Here is a 20416-nt window from a genome sequence, read left to right as displayed (position 1 = left end):
AAAACACATAATATCAAGACCATGAATGAAGCAGTTAACACATGAATACCAAAATTTATTTTGGAAACATTTACTTTGCAAGACAGCTGGTGCAATGTCACTTCAGGACGACTCCACTTATAGTTACTTCTGATTGTTTCTTTTGATAGATATCTTGATATCAAGACCACTGAATAAAGACACGACTACATCAAATGGTTTAAAATCTTCACAATTTAATATCAGGTTACCTGAATAAATGAAATCTTACACTGTTATACCCTTAAATACATTTTGTAACAGTAAAAACATTACAAAATCATGCTCTAAGAAAACCAAACCACTACAATGTGGTCATAAAAATGTAGAAACTCACATACAGACTCAAAAAGCCAGGACCATCCAATCACATTGTCTTTAAATGGTCTGGTACAAAGCAGAATTTGTTTTGTTGTCACCAGTCACTTCAAATAACTTGCATATTCTGACAATTCTTCAAACTCTACAGTCGTTTAAAACATGCTTCCTTCTGGAACAACAGAAACCTCAAAGATAATGAAGTTTATTAAATGCCACCATAGAAAGATTGTTATCCTTGTAATAAAACTTACTGTCAGACATACAAGTTTGTTCAAAGCACCAACACTTCTACAAAACCACTTTAAAGTTACAAGAGGCTGTTTTTAAAATACAAAACAATGTCTTCCTAAACCAAACACAAATCATTCCTATGTCTTCCACCAATAAAAGAAAACCAAGAAGTCTTTCCTTTGCTGGACCATTTTACCATGACTTGATTTTCTTATATCCAAACTGGGTTTAAAATTTAAGCATATAGAGAAGTTAACAAAACCTACTGGAGTTGATGTAGAAACAAAAGTGTTTATTTTATACACATTGATTATTTATATGTAGGTGAATAAGGGAATTGAATGAATGGTTTGTTTAAATATTTTAATACCAAAAATGTATATTACTTTTCAGTTTTCTTGCTAATACTTTTGTGTATATCATTATATGTTTGTGGAGAATATTAAGTGTTCATTAGTCACCTAATTAATGAATGTTTCAAAGAAAAATATTGTTTACTTTTTGGAGTATCCATTCATTGGACAGGTGAAATAAAAACTCATTTGTAACAAAAGACAGGAAATTGTGCTTCTATTTTCTTCTTAACATAACAAATATTAAAAAACATAAAGGTGTTAACGATGAAAAGAAAGAAATACTGTTTTCATGAATATATCGGGAGTCCAGTTCCTTCCTCACGCCATCTTGTGTCACTGTTTCAAGTTTGGTGCTGGTTGATCAAGAAATAAGGAACAGATTGAAATAAAAATACACAACTGTGTATTTTGTCCCAGACACACACTTTACTATAACTAACAGATATGTTAACACATCAAGAAATTCAAACCACTACACTGATGATAGTTCTATAATTTTTCAATTAAAGGGTGAAGTCCATCAGTTTGGGCACTTAAGCTCACAGTATTCACCTACAAAGTTGACCTGTGAAATTAAACAACATTTGTCTTGATGTTTATTGAACAAAATGTTTTATTGCTAATGCTAGAAGACAGCTCTCCTATTTCAGGTTTTAAATACCTGACAACAGATATATAATCTCCACATACAGGGTGAGTCCCTATTTTTAAGCAGTACGTGCAGAATATGAAAAGTGTATTAACAAAATGTTTAGACACATTAGAAGCCTTTGTTAACTATTATGATATAAAGGCAAACTGAATGTGCATAATTTTATGAATCATCACAAACTATAGTAAAATATTTTAAATAAAAAAATTATGCAAACGTTTGCAAAAACTAAAATAAAAATTTCTGGAGTAATCCTGTTGTAAGTTACAACACTTCTAGTAACATATTTTACTTCAGATTGATAGCTTGGAGATGGCATTTGACTGACCCAGAATTAACCTTTATACCATAACATCATGTCAAGTAATGAATGATCTGCAATGTGCCTAAACATGCAATGTTAGCAGCTTTCTAATGTATCACATCTACTTCATAACAATGGGAGAAAATCAAAGTTTAGAGACACCAGATATATCTACCCTGGAATCGTTATTAAACCCAACTGACCTGACTAAAAAAAAAGAATAGTGGATGTTACACAGTGGTCAATACAGGTCAATGAAGCACTGTACCCCATGTAACAAAACACTACTTCTAAGTGTGATTTTTCTTATTTTAAAATTATAATAAAACATTACAAGTAAACACAGAGATATATACAAACACCTGTTATCTTATTTAATCTTCTAATACTTGATTTCTTTATTCAGCAGTTTATTCTAAACAGTTTTTCAAACTATAACACTCATTTACAAATATTTACCACATGATTCATGATGGAAATAAAGCAATGAGTTAGTATGTCAGTTGACTCGTACAATGAGTTAGTAAGTCAGTTAACTCGTATAATGAGTTAGTAAGTCAGTTGACTCGTACAATGAGTTAGTAAGTCAGTTGACTCGTACAATGAGTTAGTAAATCAGTTGACTTGTACAATGAGTTAGTAAATCAGTTGACTTGTACAATGAGTTAGTAAGTCAGTTGACTCGTACAATGAGTTAGTAAGTCAGTTGACTCGTACAATGAGTTAGTAAGTCAGTTGACTCGTACAATGAGTTAGTAAGTCAGTTGACTCGTATTATGAATATTCTAGAAGAGTTTTAACATTTTCTTTTTTCTTTTCATACAAAACTGATTGTTTTTTACTTTCTACTCTTAATAAACAGTTTAACTACTAGAATGTTGTCTTAATTATTGTAATTCATGTGTTAATTGTTACTTTTCTACTTAGGGTACATGACATGGATACAACAGTATTCAGTATTGTAGCAACAATTCAACTTCAGAGTGGTATTGATGGTTTACACTTGAAACTTTAGTTAATACACTCACAAATGGTTTTATTACCTAATTATGTCCTACCTCAGTTAAACTGTTTTAGTTACTATACTGTAAAATAGTTTCACAAACTAACTACCTCTGCAACTTTTATAAACCTTCCTCTCCTGTTCTGTTTAACATCCAAGTAAAATCGTTTTGATTGTATCTGGAGCACTTTGGTAGCTAATTCTTGTTCTGGAGGTGGCATATACTGCCCTGAAAGAGAAAAGACAGTAAAATAGCCACATTAAAACATAATAACATCATACTTACTTCATTGATTGCTTATAAAATTCAAATTGTATAAAAAAAAACATTTTAAACATGTGCAATTATACTGAATGAACTACATACATCCTTTAGTGTTACGAGTTTCTGATACAAAATTTATAAATTCCATTACTGGAAAAAATATTTCAATATTCCTGAAAACAAAGACGTTTTCCAGTTCAGATACAACTGTGTAGAAAAAAGAAAGTATTCAATTCTTTTAACATCTCTAAACACTGGTGAGAAAGAAAGACCCATACACACTGCTCGGTTATCTGACTACATAAACTTCTATACATGATGTAAAAATAATAAATATTTGGAATGTAAAACAGACACATAATTATTAACTTATACCTACTTCTTAAACCTAATTATAAAAGTTGCAACATATAAATCATAAACTGGAAAATCACACAAAAATACAACTGAAAGAATTGCAGGTATTTAAAACCTAGGTTTACCTAAATAATATTATACCTACTGTTTTAACTCACTCTCTTATAAGTAGAAATGTTTTTATCTGTTACAATTCTCATCAAAACAAGTGAAGCTTGTAAAACCAAACAGAGCATCACAGGTCTGTCTTACTAACTCATATCCAGGAGATCACTACTTACAGCAGCTGTATGTACATTTTATTGCTTATATTAAAATCTTTCACTAACCAAAATTGCATATAATTACAGAGACTAAGTGTTCAGAATTACTTTGGCACATTTTTAGTTTATAAGTTTGTAACTGTTACAACTCTGGTAACAAATACGAGAGAGAAAAGTTTTTGGATGGCATGGTTTCTATTATATAGCATGACAGATAAAATTACCAATATCCAGCAAACATCCCATAATAATAGTGGTAAAATTAAGAATGAAGAGTTTATGAATAGTTTATCCACTATTATCACAGAATATTTGTTGTAGATTGGAAAGATATTAATTAGGAATTCAATGTTTGGATAAAGTGTAGAAGTTAAGAAACACTTTGTAAGATACATATAAAGATATACATATAGATATGTATAAAGATATCATGTTTCTTTGAACATTAATTGTGATAACACATTTTCAGTTACTTAGAATAACTTTTGGACAGTTCATAGTAAATGTATAAAAAAAGAATCCTGTTACTGAACAATGGTTTGATTGTGTTCGTAAGGTTCTAAGCTTTACATTTGTTTGTTTGCTTTGAATTTCACACAAACCTACACAAGAGCTATCTACACTAGCCATTCCTGATATAACAGTGTAAAACTAGAGAGAAGGCAGCTAGTCATCACCAACCACCACCAACTAATCTTTTATCAACAAACAGTGGTATTAACAATAACATTACAATGCCCCCATGGCTGAAAGACATGGCATTTTGGTGAGATGGGGATTCAAACCTGTAATCCCAGATTGCTCGGTGAGCCCTCTAACCACCTGGCTGTGTCGGGCCCCAAGGCTTTATGATGAACAAGATTCTTCAGAAAATTCAGACACTATAGATAAATATTTATTTTTGGATGAAAACACGAAAGTCTCTGTTAAGATTCCTGTTTACATTCCACAAAATAAATTAAATCTAAGTTATGTAATTTATTCACACTGAGAAATGTTTAAAGCCATAGCTGAAAAATAGACATTGTATGTTTTAATATTTATTACACAGGTATGTATCAAATACTTTAATATGGGGTCACAAGATATGTTTTTAATTTTTAATCATTTCAACAGGTGTGGCTTTAAAATATTATCTCAACATAAAAACAGGCCTGAGTTTGTTAAAGTTGAACTAACAAATAATTATGTACACTTTATTTGAACTAATAATTAAATTAAGTGTGTTTTACTTGAATTAATAATTTATAAAAAGGATGCAGAAGTTTCATTAGTTTTATAAAACTTCAGAACAATGTGGTAAGATGGAAGCCACCTACTAGTTATATGACTTCCTTAGGACAAAGCTGAGAGTTATGGTTCCCAAAACATTCAATACCACCAAACAAATATCATAATATGATCTTTTGGGACAATGGATCTATTGGCCCATTGTAGCTGTCCCATCCTCTAAACTACCAATAAATAATTTTTTAAAAATCTTAAAACCAACATTTATTTATTATAACAGAAATATAATACATTTGTGACTGTTTAAGTATTTTACTTGTGCTGTAACTAGCACACATTATTGTCCCATGATGCCCAGGAGGTCAGTCGGCTCGGTAATCACTGTGAGGTTCACGCGTTCGACTTAAATACATTGTACAGTTCAGTCCTACTTCCATTCTGTTCTATCTTCGTTCGTTGTATGTTAGATTTTTTCAATAAAGAATGTATTTTAGCCTGTTGAGTCATCTGGGAAACAGATTCTAATTATGACAAGCAAGCATCTGAAACTTCCCGATATTAGACAGTTCTGCAAGTCAGTTACTAGTACTACAAGTGACAATGTAGACAATCCAACAACCTCAAGCAAAAAGGAATAGAAACTTGCCATACAGAGGAAACACCATGTTCATCAGAGGACGAGTCTAAAAATGCATGTGCAACTATTGCACATCATGAACTACCAGATAGTTGTGAAACAAGTTTGTGCAGTAATGAAAAAGTTGACACTCCACAGATAAAGTGTGGAAAGCCATATCATCCAGATGCATAACTAATACCACGACAGAAAGCAAAATCTCAAAATATCAACTTCCAAGGCAAGTGGTTTGATGAGTTCCCATGGCTGCACTTCGACAATCAAACTCAAAATGTCATATGCTTTCATTGTGCCAAAGCAGGAAATAGAGTCCTATTTACATTTGAAATTGGAGAGTGCAGTGGTTTATACCTTCATATTCACCGGTTTTTGCAACTGGAAAAAGGCAAAACAGAAATTCAACGAACACCAATCCTCCTCTCAGCACAGATATGCTATATCTCCAGAAGGTTTACTTGATGTAACTCCAGTGACTGTTCAGCTACATGATGGGAAAAAGAAGCAGCTGGAAAAATGCAAAAGAAATCTAGACAAAATATTCAGAAGTTTACATTTCTTACTGCGTCAAGGTTTAGCATTACGTGGACATACTGATACAAAGGGGAACTTCCTGCAGTTAATGAAGCTCCTGGAAGAGGAAGATCCTGAGTTGATGGCTTACTTGTCAAAGAAAACCACATTCACATCAACCCAAGCTCTGGATGAAATAATGGAGATGTTCAGCCATCAAATACTGAGGAACATAACACACGAAGTGCAGCAAAGTAAAATCTTTGCATTAATGGTTGATGGCACTCAAGACGTTACAGGTGCCGAACAGGAAGCAATATGTGTACGATACTAGATGAGAATCTTGACGTCCATGAGACATTTCTTGGTTTGTACAGTGTTTCCAATACAACTAGTGAAACAATATCCTCGACTGTACTTGATGTACTGACTAGACTCAATCTGTTAGGATTAAGAGCACAAACTTATGATGGAGCCGCTAACATGAGTGGTGCGTACAGTGGATGTCAGGTAAAAATAAAAAAGAAGCAACCGTCAGCTTTGTTTTTTTCACTGCGGAGCACACAAGGCTAATTTAATAATGTAACATGCAGTTGAAGCTTGTGAATGTGTTCGAGATTCTATCCAGTGGGTACGTGAACTTGGTGTCTTGCTTCAGAGGTCAGGCAAATAAAAGACAATCTTTGAAAATATTATATCGTCAGATAACCACAATGGTCCAGTTAAATACATCCGTCCACTGTGTCTAACACGCTGTTTGTGCCGCCTATCTGCAATCACATGTGCTAATGATCACTACAGTGACATTGTTGATTCTTTCTCTGAATTAGCAAATGAAAAATCAGATGTAGCAGTGAAAGCACGAGGTCTGCTGGACAGATTTGACAAAGGAAAGACAGTTTTAGGATTGTTGATGGCTCAGCATCCATTAGCTGCATTAGAGGAACTAAATCGTGCATTCCAAGCAAAATCAGCGACAGTATCTGGCATGATTGAAGTATCTGCAATGACAGTTGAGCAATTGTGGGTATTGCGAACAGAGGAAAATTACAACAAGATAATTGATGAAGCTGAGAAAAAGGTAACTTCCCAAGATCTGGTGCCTATTGAACTACCACGCATTCGCAGACACCTCAGAAGGATCACAGGTGATGGCTCAGCACACCATTCTGCAACAGCTAGAGATTACTATAGAAGCCAATATTTTGAATTTGTGGATACAGTCATAGAACATCTGACCACTAGATCCAAAGCAGACAACAATGACTTGAGGCAATATGTAGCACTTGAGAACATCTGGCAAGATTAACAACTCGGTTATAAACTTCTACCCAGAAATCTCTGCACAACGGCTCGAGTTTCAGTTGCCCATGTTCAAAGGAACAACAAAAGCAGTATCTCTGAAAGGTACGAAGGATGCTTACTGTAAAATGCATGAAACAAGCCAGCAGATGTTTAGTGAAGTGTTTCTTCTCATGAAAATTTTGCTTGTATGTCCAGTATCCAGCTGCGAATGTGAACGCAGCTTTTCTGCATTTAGACAGTTGAATATGTGGTTAAGGTCAACTATGTCTCAGTGCCGCCTCAACCATGTGGCAGTTTGTCACACTCACAAAGATGAGGTTGACAAGATAAATATAGAAGAGCTTATGAAAGAATTCATAAACAGATCATCACAAAGGAGGTCTACGTTTGGGAACATGTAGACTAGAGGACTAAATGAATCTTACTTCAATGAAAAGTATGAATAATTATGTGCTACATTGTATTGATGTGTAATTTTCAAGAGTTCACAAAGACATTTTAATTATTTTTATCAAACAACATGAACAGTTTTTCAGTAGATATGAAATTATCAAGGGTAATTACTAATTTTATTAATATTTGACAACGTAACTCATGCAATGAAAGTTATTAGTAAACTTGTCAAATATAATGGCCATCTTTTATACTGTGCAGTGTGCAGGAATAAATTCATGTGTCAGTTAATTTGTGACACATTTGTCTTTATTCTATTAACATTTTGAAAACTGTTCACAACACCTCATTTATACAAACTTACATGGAAACCTTGAAGTATCCTGGCAACAAGATTACTCTGTGACTGCATGTTTACAGCTTTCAGGTTCACGTAATCAGAGATTACAAATTTGCAAATTGAACAGTCCACATAAGTGGTTGCAAAAATCATCCCCCCTTCAGGTGTAAAAAAAATCTACGCCCCTGGTGGTTAGTGTTTGTGATTGGCTGAAATACACTATAAGGTATTTTTAATTGGCTGAAATATAATGTAAGTTATGTGTGATTGGCTAAACTATACATAAGACCTTGAGTTTTCTGAAGTTCAAGTTAAAGATACTAGAGCAAATCGCATCATTTTTACAATTATGCAATCCTATTTCCACTAAAAGACAGATTGATAGATCACTCGTTCCGCTACTTTAATAAACATTGATACAAAAATGTTTTGTTGACAGAAATAGATTTCAATATCAAACACAACGTTGTTAGGGTTAAGTGACTCTCACCATTAAACTTACACGTTAGAAATAAGACTAGATATTAAAATTTTACCAAAGTTAATTATCGTGTTATTTATATTTTAATATAAATACGTGGTGGCGAATATATCTTATAAACAGTTGCAATTTGATTTTGGAACTCTCTGTGATCTGAATGACGAGAACACTATACTATTCATGAAGAGCTACAGTAAGTAGTGTCTGTGACCAAATAAAGCGAAGATTTTAAAATTATATTAAGTGCTCCTAGCATTATATTTAACAAGACGTCCCGAACCGCGGCAACAAACACCTACACACTATAAAATAAACTGAAGTTTATGTCACGACTCAAACTAAAGATAAAAACTTGCGATATATGGAATCTTCCATTCCATCAATACCTGAGGAAAATCATAGCCGACATATTTTTTGTATACCATTCGTAACTCACAAGTTATATATTCGATTTTCAACTAAATTAAAAGCGAGTAGATTAGCGTGTTTCTTAGAAAACACACGAGGCATTTTAACAGATACAGTAAAAAGTATTTTTAACACTCAGCTTACAATATTTGAAAAACACTGAAACATCTAGAAAAGCTCAGAAATCAGATTTTTTTTTTCCTTTAGAAAATATCTAGCCTATTACTCAGCAGACACGACACAGTAAAGTGAATATTAAACAGAACTTTTTAATTTTTCACATGGTTTTAATACTGAAAGGCAAGTAAAACGCCACCTAATCCTAGAACCAAGTGTTTAAAAATATGCAAACACAGGCTGTACTAGCAACAGACCTAGGTTCTCTTATTTCAGGGTTCGACTGTGGCTAAAACTTCCTAAGAAACCAAAACACACGATAGTGTCGAACAACAAAGACAACCTTCAGGATAAACTCTTTTATTAATATGAGTGATACTTTAACAATTTTACACCTTCTCGAACTGTGGGAATTCAAACAATGACACATTTTCCAGGGTAAGTACTCACAACCTACACTCACTTTACATACCTAATACCAAGGCAATCCGCTAAGAAAAATAACAAGTTATAACATCTCCAGTTCTGATTGAATTTCTTCCAATGTTTTCTTTCTTTTTTCTCACTTAGTAATAAAAATGCATTTGATAGAAAAACATGTTTAAAAAAATATGGTACACGATTAGATATTTATTACTCACAAATAGATGTCAAATTTGGTTTAAATATACGTCATGTGTGCAAAGTTATTAAAAAAAAAAACAGCTCAATTTTAACCAAACTTTTCCCACAAACCTACGCAAAAAGGTCACGTGAGCTATCCATCTAAAACTTTATCACTTTTCACCTGAGATAAAAAGTTGACCGTTTTTAGTTTTTTTCACTCACATTAAAGATGGTTGATTTAGAGCAGCAAAACTATATGGGGAAGGAACGAGCACAAGGGTAAGAACGTTCAAGTATTGGTTAAAACCAAACAAATTAGTTAAGTACTATCCAGATCAAATTGGTTAGAACCAAACAAATTAGTTAAGTACTTTTCAGATCAAATTGGTTAGAACCAAAAACAAATTAGTTAAGTACTTTCCAGATCAAGTTTTCAAAAGAATCAGAAAGGTTCATTTCCAACTTTTAATCAGAAATTAGTTAACTTTGATGAAATTGTCTCAATGAAAGACCGTTTATGGTCACGTGATATTAATTTAAGCCATTAGTTTAAATAATGGTGATCGATATGGCTGTATCAGTATATATAGGCGAAGACAAGAAACTGTTAATCTAAATTTTACAGCATTACTATGAATGAAGTTATTAGTACTGTTTTTTCCATCACACCAAACATGCTCGCCCTTTCAGCCGTGGTGGCGTCATAATGTTACAGTCAATCCCACTATTCGTTGGTAAAAGAGTAGCCCAAGAGTTGGCGGTGAGTGATGATGACTAGCTGCCTTTCCTCTAGTCTTATACTGCTAAATTAGGGACGGCTAGCGCAGATAGCCCTCATGTAGCTTTACGCGAAATTCAAAACAAATACTTTGAAAGAATCCGTGAAGAGAAAAATACATAAGTAAAAAACATCTGGTATGGATTGAGAAAATTCTATGTAGAGGAACGAACATATATTTCATTGGTTCTGTAACGTATAGGGCTGTTCCGAATAATAGAGTTGCACATATGGGTTACTATCGAGTGCTACTTTCTTGTATTAAAAAACAAACACCTTAGATACGACAAAAAGGTGTAGCAAAAATGATTCTGTGTGTGACTTAAAGGAATGAAATAAAAATTGACGACCAAACTGGTAGCTACACTTATAGCACTGATAAAGATTTTAAAGAACGTTCAACACTTATTTGACCATACCTTGTTTCCACACCTAAGATATTTTTTCCAATGCAGTGTTACTGTATATGTATTGCTATATATCACATCTAAGACTTTTTTAAATAAATATAATACTATCACTTAAAAGATTAGAGAACATGGAAATAAGAGTACAAAACTTTCAATTTAATGGGATATACAATAACAATATACCAAAATTAGAACTGATAGAATAGTTTCATCCAAGTTTTCTCCTCACCAGTACAAATTTCCATGTTGTATAACCTATGTCACTCTTGTACACCATTCTCACGAGCAAATCACGTTTTACAATTTCTGTAGGGTCGTATTTTTGGAATCGTAGATGTCCTCTCCATGATGTCCTCAGGCAATGAAAACTGTTGTTTGTATATTGGTCTGAATTCACTGAAGAAATAATCCAGTAGTGAGTGGTTGAATTTTGAAGAGCCTGCCTGAAGATTCATCCATTTTCTGATTATTACTGAAACACCAGTACTGAACCAATCAAAAGAGGATCTGTTGACCAATAATCTTTCCAGTTATATTTTCTTTTCTGTTCCATTAGTAGAATGAGGCCTAGGAATTTCTTTATGTCTGTCTGTGTACCTTCAGACCATTGAAGTACTTAGGATGACATTTTATGTTTCTCTGCAGTTTGATTATGGTAGGTATATATTTCCTGACTAAATATTTCAAACAAGTCAACGACAAGCATTAGACTTGTTACTGCAGCAACACTTTCTGGTTTGAATGGAGTTATAGCGACCCCTGGATTTCCTTCATGGAATATCTATTTCTGACTAATTATCATTATCACAAAAGTGAAATAAATAACAAATAGGAACATGTGGAATTATCATAACTTTCTGATTGAGAACCAGTTGAGAACACAATAACTTTAGGTATATTTGTTGGTCTAACAACATCACTGAACCTAGAGACATTATCTGTATCTTTGGTTGTTGTTTATTGTCCACAAAACAACACGCATAGCCGTCAATAATTTTGACTCGATAAACCATATCGTAATTTCTCTCACTAACATGACCTGACCTGACCTTCATAGTATCACACCCTCGTGGTCCAAAAGTGCGTGATTGCGTTTAAAGGTAAAGGAGTCACGACCTATGAAGCAACAAATTCACAGTCGAAGAACTCTAACCTTTAAGCCACGCCTGACCAGTCTGTAGTGAAACTTTGAAAGTGTGAATACAACATATTTGAAAGGTAGAGACAATAAAAGACAACAGTTAATAAAACTGTTAAGAAAGGGTTGTTAAAATATGACACGTACATCTTTAACTGATAAAGGTTAGCTACCTTCTTTGCACTAGGCAGGCTAAAAACTATAATAAAATTGTCTTTTAACGAATATCAGAAATCCCAAGGTCATAATGGCGTTTAATATTTTATTAACAACCAGAAAAGCATGTTGTCAACAATATAATGTTATCTACCACAAACATACCAGGTTAACATGTTGTCAACAATATAATGTTATCTACCACAAACATACCAGGTTAACATGTTGTCAACAATATAATGTTATCTACCACAAACATACCAGGTTAACGTGTTCTTCAACAATATAATGGTATCTACCACAAACATACCAGGTTAACGTGTTGTCAACAATATAATGTTATCTACCACAAACATACCAGGTTAACGTGTTCTTCAACAATATAATGGTATCTACCACAAACATACCAGGTTAACGTGTTGTCAACAATATAATATTATCTACCACAAACATACCAGGTTAACATGTTGTCAACAATATAATGTTATCTACCACAAACATACCAGGTTAACGTGTTCTTCAACAATATAATGGTATCTACCACAAACATATCAGGTTAACATGTTGTCAGCAATATAATGTTATCTACCACAAACATACCAGGTTAACGTGTTCTTCAACAATATAATGTTATCTACCACAAACATACCAGGTTAACGTGTTCTTTAACAATATAATGTTATCTACCACAAACATACCAGGTTAACGTGTTCTTCAACAATATTATGTTATCTACCACAAACATACCAGGTTAACGTGTTCTTCAACAATATTATGTTATCTACCACAAACATACCAGGTTAACGTGTTCTTCAACAATATTTGTGTTATCTACCAGAAACCTAGCAGGTTAACGCGTTAACCTGTTATTTTGAATTTGTGAACACAGTCATAGAACATCTGACCACTAGATCCAAAGCAGACAACAATGACTTGAGGCAATATGTAGCACTTGAGAACATCTGGCAAGATTGACAACTCGGTTATAAACTTCTACCCAGAAATCTCTGCACAACGGCTCGAGTTTCAGTTGCCCATGTTCAAAGGAACAACAAAAGCAGTATCTCTGAAAGGTACGAAGGATGCTTACTGTAAAATGCATGAAACAAGCCAGCAGATGTTTAGTGAAGTGTTTCTTCTCATGAAAATTTTGCTTGTATGTCCAGTATCCAGCTGCGAATGTGAACGCAGCTTTTCTGCATTATAATATAATGCTATCTACCACAAACATACCAGGTTAACGTGTTGTCCTACAATATAATGTTATCTACCATAAATATACCAGGTTAACGTGTTATACAATATTATGTTATCTACCACAAACATACCAGGTTAACGTGTTGTCCTACAATATAATGTTATCTACCACAAACCTAGCGGGCTCTCTATTACAAAATACAATTGATTCCTACCTGGCTTGAAAGTAAAAATGTGAATATTCAGGAGTTGCACAGTCCGAGTTGAGGTCTTAACTCTGAGCACACTTTTCAAAAGCTTGTCAAATGACAAGAAACTATCCGACATTCATACAAACATAAGGTTACCCAAAAAGAAACAGATGATCTGTTTTTATTGTAGTTCAACTATTTGAGAAAGTTATGACATAAATGAGACTAAAAATTAACAAAATCAATATACCTATTTATAACAATAACAAAATGAATACACCTATTTATAACAATAACAAAATGAATACACCTATTTTTAACAATAACAAAATGAATACACCTATTTATAACAATAACAAAATGAATACGCCTATTTATAACAATAACAAAATGAATACGCCTATTTATAACAATAACAAAATGAATACGCCTATTTATAACAATAACAAAATGAATACACCTATTTATAACAACTGCTATTCCTATTCGTAATGTAACTTTTATTATAGTATCAAAGAATCAGCGTTGTGAGAAAATGACACTAGTGTGATGTGTAAACATCTTAAAGACTGTCCTAACTGGTTTACAAGTGTCCCAGTTTGTTTGCTTGCTTTTGCCTTAATTTTTCTATGGCTATCATACACGTTAAAATTATTAGAATCTCCCCTTTTATCAGTGTTAGTTTGTAGTTATACGTGTTCCTTTACTTGTAGAACCCTTAGCAACGAGGAATCTCGCCATACCATGTTTTTTTTGTAAACCTAATCTATCATTGGTCAACCACAGCAATTGAGATCTGAAAACCTGCCAATCCACGAAAACAAACGAGAAAGCAAGACGTTTCTTACGTTCAATTCAACTGAGGTACGTTTCTTAAACTTCGTTAAGTAAAATAATAAACAAATTTCCTTTATCTATGACTTTAGAAAGCAATACAATAGACATTTGGTTGTTGAATTAAACGGTAACAAGTCTTGTTTTACTTCCCCGCTGGGACAGCGGTCAATCTACAGATTTACAACACTAAATAAAATAAGTGGATAGCCAGATGAGGCTTAGCTACAAGAAAAACACATGTTTTCGTTAACCTGAAGATGGCTTATTAGGTCTAAACATTGTTCTGTGTATTAATACCTACACCAGCTGTCTTGAGAACACAACCTGAAGATGGCTGATTAGGTCTAAACATTGTTCTGTGTATTAATACCTACACCAGCTGTCTTGAGAACACATTTTTATTTCAAGTGGATTTCTCGTCATCACGACAAACACACTTATCTTAAACTGTTTCAGATCTCTTCGAGTGTCACTCCGCATGGAAACAAAGTCCTTATTTTGAACAGTGTAATTCTAGTAAGTGTTGTCATAACTTTAATTTGTAAATGTTGTTGTAATTCCCATTATTTGAAATATTTTGTTATATTTGTTTCAGTTCACTTTATACTTACTATAAAATTCAGGATAAATAGTTTTAAATATGTATTCAAATCCTATTTAACCCAGAAAACTCCGCAATGTTAATGTCACACTCGTTTATCCACTAGATGAGCCATCAAGGTTTGAATTTTGATATATTAGACCGTCTATGCGTAAATGATAACCTTAATGAATCTGACTGTTACGCAGTTGGTTCAGGCTTTTAAACACATTTTATGTCGCACGTGATCCCAAAAAATATTCCACCTTTATACCGATACAACATGATACAGAATATACAAAATCTTACAGAGAACCAAAGTACAATACCATCAAAAACAATATATTAATTATCAAACACTTGAAAACTAGTATCTGCAAATTAGGGTTACGATAAAACATCATAGCGACATATGAACAGTCCTTGCTGTGCTTAAACTACAACAGAGTTCAGTTACAAACCACGTAAACTATTCCATATTGAAAATTGAAAACAACACATGTCTCTTCCCCCATTCCCTGAATGGCTGCTACTGATCAATACAAGCTTGTGATATGCGCATCACACTAGGCGTCCCTGTCTCTCTGGGCCAAAACAAACACACATTTTTTAAATCAATATACAATGAGCCAGAAGGTAGGATGAAACACTACTGGTAACACATCAACACTATTAAACAGCTTCCCATTTGAAGAGTAGTAGTCACGTGAGACGGTACAAATATATTTAAAGAACATGGATTACCACTATGAGAATTATCTATAATTGTTGTTCGTAAAATTTCGCACAAAGTTTCTCTAAGACAACAGACGCTTTCTGTCCCTCATCTACAGATGATAAACTGAAAGATAATAGTTGTGGTGTCCACAATAAATGGTTGTCCAGGACACACAAAATTATCGCCGAAAAACTAAACTGTCAGATCCCATGGACCCGGCATAGCCAGGTGCTTACGGCACTCGACTCGTAATCTGAGAGTCGCGGGTTTGAATCTCCCTAACTCCAAATATGCTCGCCGTTTCAGCCGTGGGGGCGTTATAATGTTACGATCAATCCCACTATTCGTTGGTAAAAGAGTAGCCCAAACCCCACGTTCCAGTACTAGCTAGAAGTCTGGACCGTCATAGGATCCGATTTGAATTTCGCGCAAAGCTACTCGAGGGCTATCTGCGCTAGCCGTCCCTACTTTTGCAGTGAAAGACTATAGGGAAGGCAGCTAGTCATGACTACCCACCGCCAGCTCTTGGGCTATTCTTCTACTAACGAATAGTGGGATTAGCCGTAACATTACAACGCCCCAAGACTGAAAGGGGCTAGCACGTTTGGTGTAACAGAAATTCGAACCCGCGATTCTCAGATTACGAGTCGAGTGCCTTAACCACCTGGCCATGCCGGGCCGAAACTTGGCGAAAACAATATAAATTTCGAGTCGTTTCTCTATGTATACCATGTTCTGATTTTCAGGAGATGTAATAATAAAAACTACATAATGTCACCAGAATACAGAGAGTTATTTTAACTAGCTGAGAATATTAAGGCAGGAAGAATGAGGACATAAATAAACCTAAGTTTCTTACAAGATAAATAAAAAGTAGAGAATTAAAAACAACTGAATATAGGGGGCGTAAAAACAGTAACTAATCAGTTTTGGATATGTTGTAAACATCATTTACTCAAACTACAAACCCCTATTTTGGTCCAGTAACTAATCAGTTTTGGATATGTTGTAAACATTATTTACTCAAACTACAAACCCCTATTTTGGTCCAGTAACTAATCAGTTTTGGATATGTTGTAAACATTATTTACTCAAACTACAAACCCCTATTTTGCTCCAGTAACTAATCAGTTCTGGATATGTTGTAAACATTATTTACTCAAACTACAAACCCCTATTTTGCTCCAGTAACTAATCAGTTCTGGATATGTTGTAAACATTATTTACTCAAACTACAAACCCCTATTTTGCTCCAGTAACTAATCAGTTCTGGATATGTTGTAAACATTATTTACTCAAACTACAAACCCCTATTTTGCTCCAGTAACTAATCAGTTCTGGATATGTTGTAAACATTATTTACTCAAACTACAAACCCCTATTTTGCTCCAGTAACTAATCAGTTTTGGATATGTTGTAAACATTATTTACTCAAACTACAAACCCCTATTTTGCTCCAGTAACTAATCAGTTCTGGATATGTTGTAAACATTATTTACTCAAACTACAAACCCCTATTTTGCTCCAGTAACTAATCAGTTCTGGATATGTTGTAAACATTATTTACTCAAACCACAAACCCCTATTTTGCTCCAGTAACTAATCAGTTTTGGATATGTTATAAACATTATTTACTCAAACTACAAACCCCTATTTTGGTCTAGTAACTAATCAGTTCTGGATATGTTGTAAACATTATTTACACAACAGGTTTGGGTGCAGTATACCAAGCCACAGTATCTTATTTAATGCTCCACAACAGGTTTGGGTGCAGTATACCAAGCCACAGTATCTTATTTAATACTCCACAACAGGTTTGGGTGCAGTATACCAAGCCACAGTACCTTATTTAATACTCCACAACAGGTTTGGGTGCAGTATACCAAGCCACAGTATCTTATTTAATGCTCCACAACAGGTTTGGGTGCAGTATACCAAGCCACAGTACCTTATTTAATACTCCACAACAGGTTTGGGTGCAGTATACCAAGCCACAGTATCTTATTTAATGCTCCACAACAGGTTTGGGTGCAGTATACCAAGCCACAGTATCTTATTTAATACTCCACAACAGGTTTGGGTGCAGTATACCAAGCCACAGTACCTTATTTAATACTCCACAACAGGTTTGGGTGCAGTATACCAAGCCACAGTATCTTATTTAATGCTCCACAACAGGTTTGGGTGCAGTATACCAAGCCACAGTACCTTATTTAATACTCCACAACAGGTTTGGGTGCAATATACCAAGCCACAGTATCTTATTTAATGCTCCACAACAGGTTTGGGTGCAGTATACCAAGCCACAGTATCTTATTTAATACTCCACAACAGGTTTGGGTGCAGTATACCAAGCCACAGTACCTTATTTAATACTCCACAACAGGTTTGGGTGCAGTATACCAAGCCACAGTATCTTATTTAATGCTCCACAACAGGTTTGGGTGCAGTATACCAAGCCACAGTATCTTATTTAATACTCCACAACAGGTTTGGGTGCAGTATACCAAGTCACAGTACCTTATTTAATACTCCACAACAGGTTTGGGTGCAGTATACCAAGTCACAGTATCTTATTTAATACTCCACAACAGGTTTGGGTGCAGTATACCAAGCCACAGTACCTTATTTAATACTCCACAACAGGTTTGGGTGCAGTATACCAAGTCACAGTACCTTATTTAATACTCCACAACAGGTTTGGGTGCAGTATACCAAGCCACAGTATCTTATTTAATGCTCCACAACAGGTTTGGGTGCAGTATACCAAGCCACAGTATCTTATTTAATACTCCACAACAGGTTTGGGTGCAGTATACCAAGTCACAGTACCTTATTTAATACTCCACAACAGGTTTGGGTGCAGTATACCAAGCCACAGTATCTTATTTAATGCTCCACAACAGGTTTGGGTGCAGTATACCAAGCCACAGTACCTTATTTAATACTCCACAACAGGTTTGGGTGCAGTATATCAAGTCACAGTATCTTATTTAATGCTCCACAACAGGTTTGGGTGCAGTATACCAAGCCACAGTATCTTATTTAATGCTCCACAACAGGTTTGGGTGCAGTATACCAAGCCACAGTATCTTATTTAATACTCCACAACAGGTTTGGGTGCAGTATACCAAGCCACAGTACCTTATTTAATACTCCACAACAGGTTTGGGTGCAGTATACCAAGTCACAGTACCTTATTTAATGCTCCACAACAGGTTTGGGTGCAGTATACCAAGCCACAGTATCTTATTTAATACTCCACAACAGGTTTGGGTGCAGTATACCAAGTCACAGTACCTTATTTAATACTCCACAACAGATTTGGATGCAGTATACCAAGCCACAGTATCTTATTTAATACTCCACAACAGGTTTGGGTGCAGTATACCAAGCCACAGTATCTTATTTAATACTCCACAACAGGTTTGGGTGCAGTATACCAAGTCACAGTACCTTATTTAATACTCCACAACAGGTTTGGGTGCAGTATACCAAGCCACAGTATCTTATTTAATACTCCACAACAGGTTTGGGTGCAGTATACCAAGCCACAGTATCTTATTTAATACTCCACAACAGGTTTGGGTGCAGTATACCAAGTCACAGTACCTTATTTAATGCTCCACAACAGGTTTGGGTGCAGTATACCAAGTCACAGTATCTTATTTAATACTCTACAACAGGTTTGGGTGCAGTATACCAAGTCACAGTATCTTATTTAATGCTCCACAACAGGTTTGGGTGCAGTATACCAAGTCACAGTACCTTATTTAATACTTTACAACAGGTTTGGGTGCAGTATACCAAGTCACAGTACCTTATTTAATACTTTACAATAGGTTTGGGTGCAGTATACCAAGTCACAGTACCTTATTTAATACTTTACAATAGGTTTGGGTGCAGTATACCAAGTCACAGTATCTTATTTAATGCTCCACAACAGGTTTGGGTGCAGTATACCAAGTCACAGTACCTTATTTAATACTTTACAATAGGTTTTGGTGCAGTATATCAAGCCACAGCACCAAATTTAGAACTTTACAACAGGTTTGGGTGCAGTATACCAAGCCACAGTACCTTATTTAATACTCTACAATAGGTTTGGGTGCAATGTAATAAGCCACTTTTGTTGTAAACTGGTATTAAAATAATTATAAGAATTACAAATCAGATTTTCTTTTCCTTGTAAGTTCAACATGCGTGATTTTTTTTGTTGCATTTTTATGTGCACAGCCTAGTACTCAACAGTACAGATTTTGAAATGTTTTTTAAACTGAATCTTTACTGTTTAAGGTGTTTTTTATTGGTTTTTTTTTGCCGGACGTTGTACTAATTGTTGAAATTATGTGCGATCTCTATTATGAAGCACCATCGTGGTTTATGATACCAATAATAACACGTGTTACAATTGTACTCTAAGACAGCGAATAAAATAATAATGTGGCAAAGTAAAAGTCGAGTAATGAAAACATATTGTGGGCTGTCACAACTAGGGTTAACTTTATTTTGTATGTATATTATTAAAATACCCCAGTACACCTTGCGAGTTTGATATTCAAGGTTATACATGGTTGTAAAAACCAACGTTTCTGAATACAAACATGAATGGCT

General features: G+C 34.5%; 1 protein-coding gene across 2 annotated transcripts in view; it reads right to left on the bottom strand.

Annotated features, from left to right (window-relative positions):
* Positions 1 to 20416, bottom strand: part of LOC143232009 (transcriptional regulator protein Pur-beta-like) — an 86249-nt gene that overhangs the window by 27271 nt on the left and 38562 nt on the right. For both annotated transcript variants that reach the window (XM_076466979.1, XM_076466987.1), the window contains exon 2: positions 2996 to 3114. In XM_076466979.1, the coding sequence (XP_076323094.1) occupies positions 2996 to 3114 (119 nt within the window). The remainder of the gene's footprint in view (positions 1 to 2995; positions 3115 to 20416) is intronic.

This window comes from Tachypleus tridentatus, chromosome 1, assembly GCF_004210375.1.
Source record: "Tachypleus tridentatus isolate NWPU-2018 chromosome 1, ASM421037v1, whole genome shotgun sequence".
Classification (NCBI taxonomy): Eukaryota; Metazoa; Arthropoda; class Merostomata; order Xiphosura; family Limulidae; genus Tachypleus; species Tachypleus tridentatus.
The sequence above is the reverse complement of the archived record's forward strand: the minus strand, read 5'-3'. Positions and strand labels throughout refer to the sequence as shown.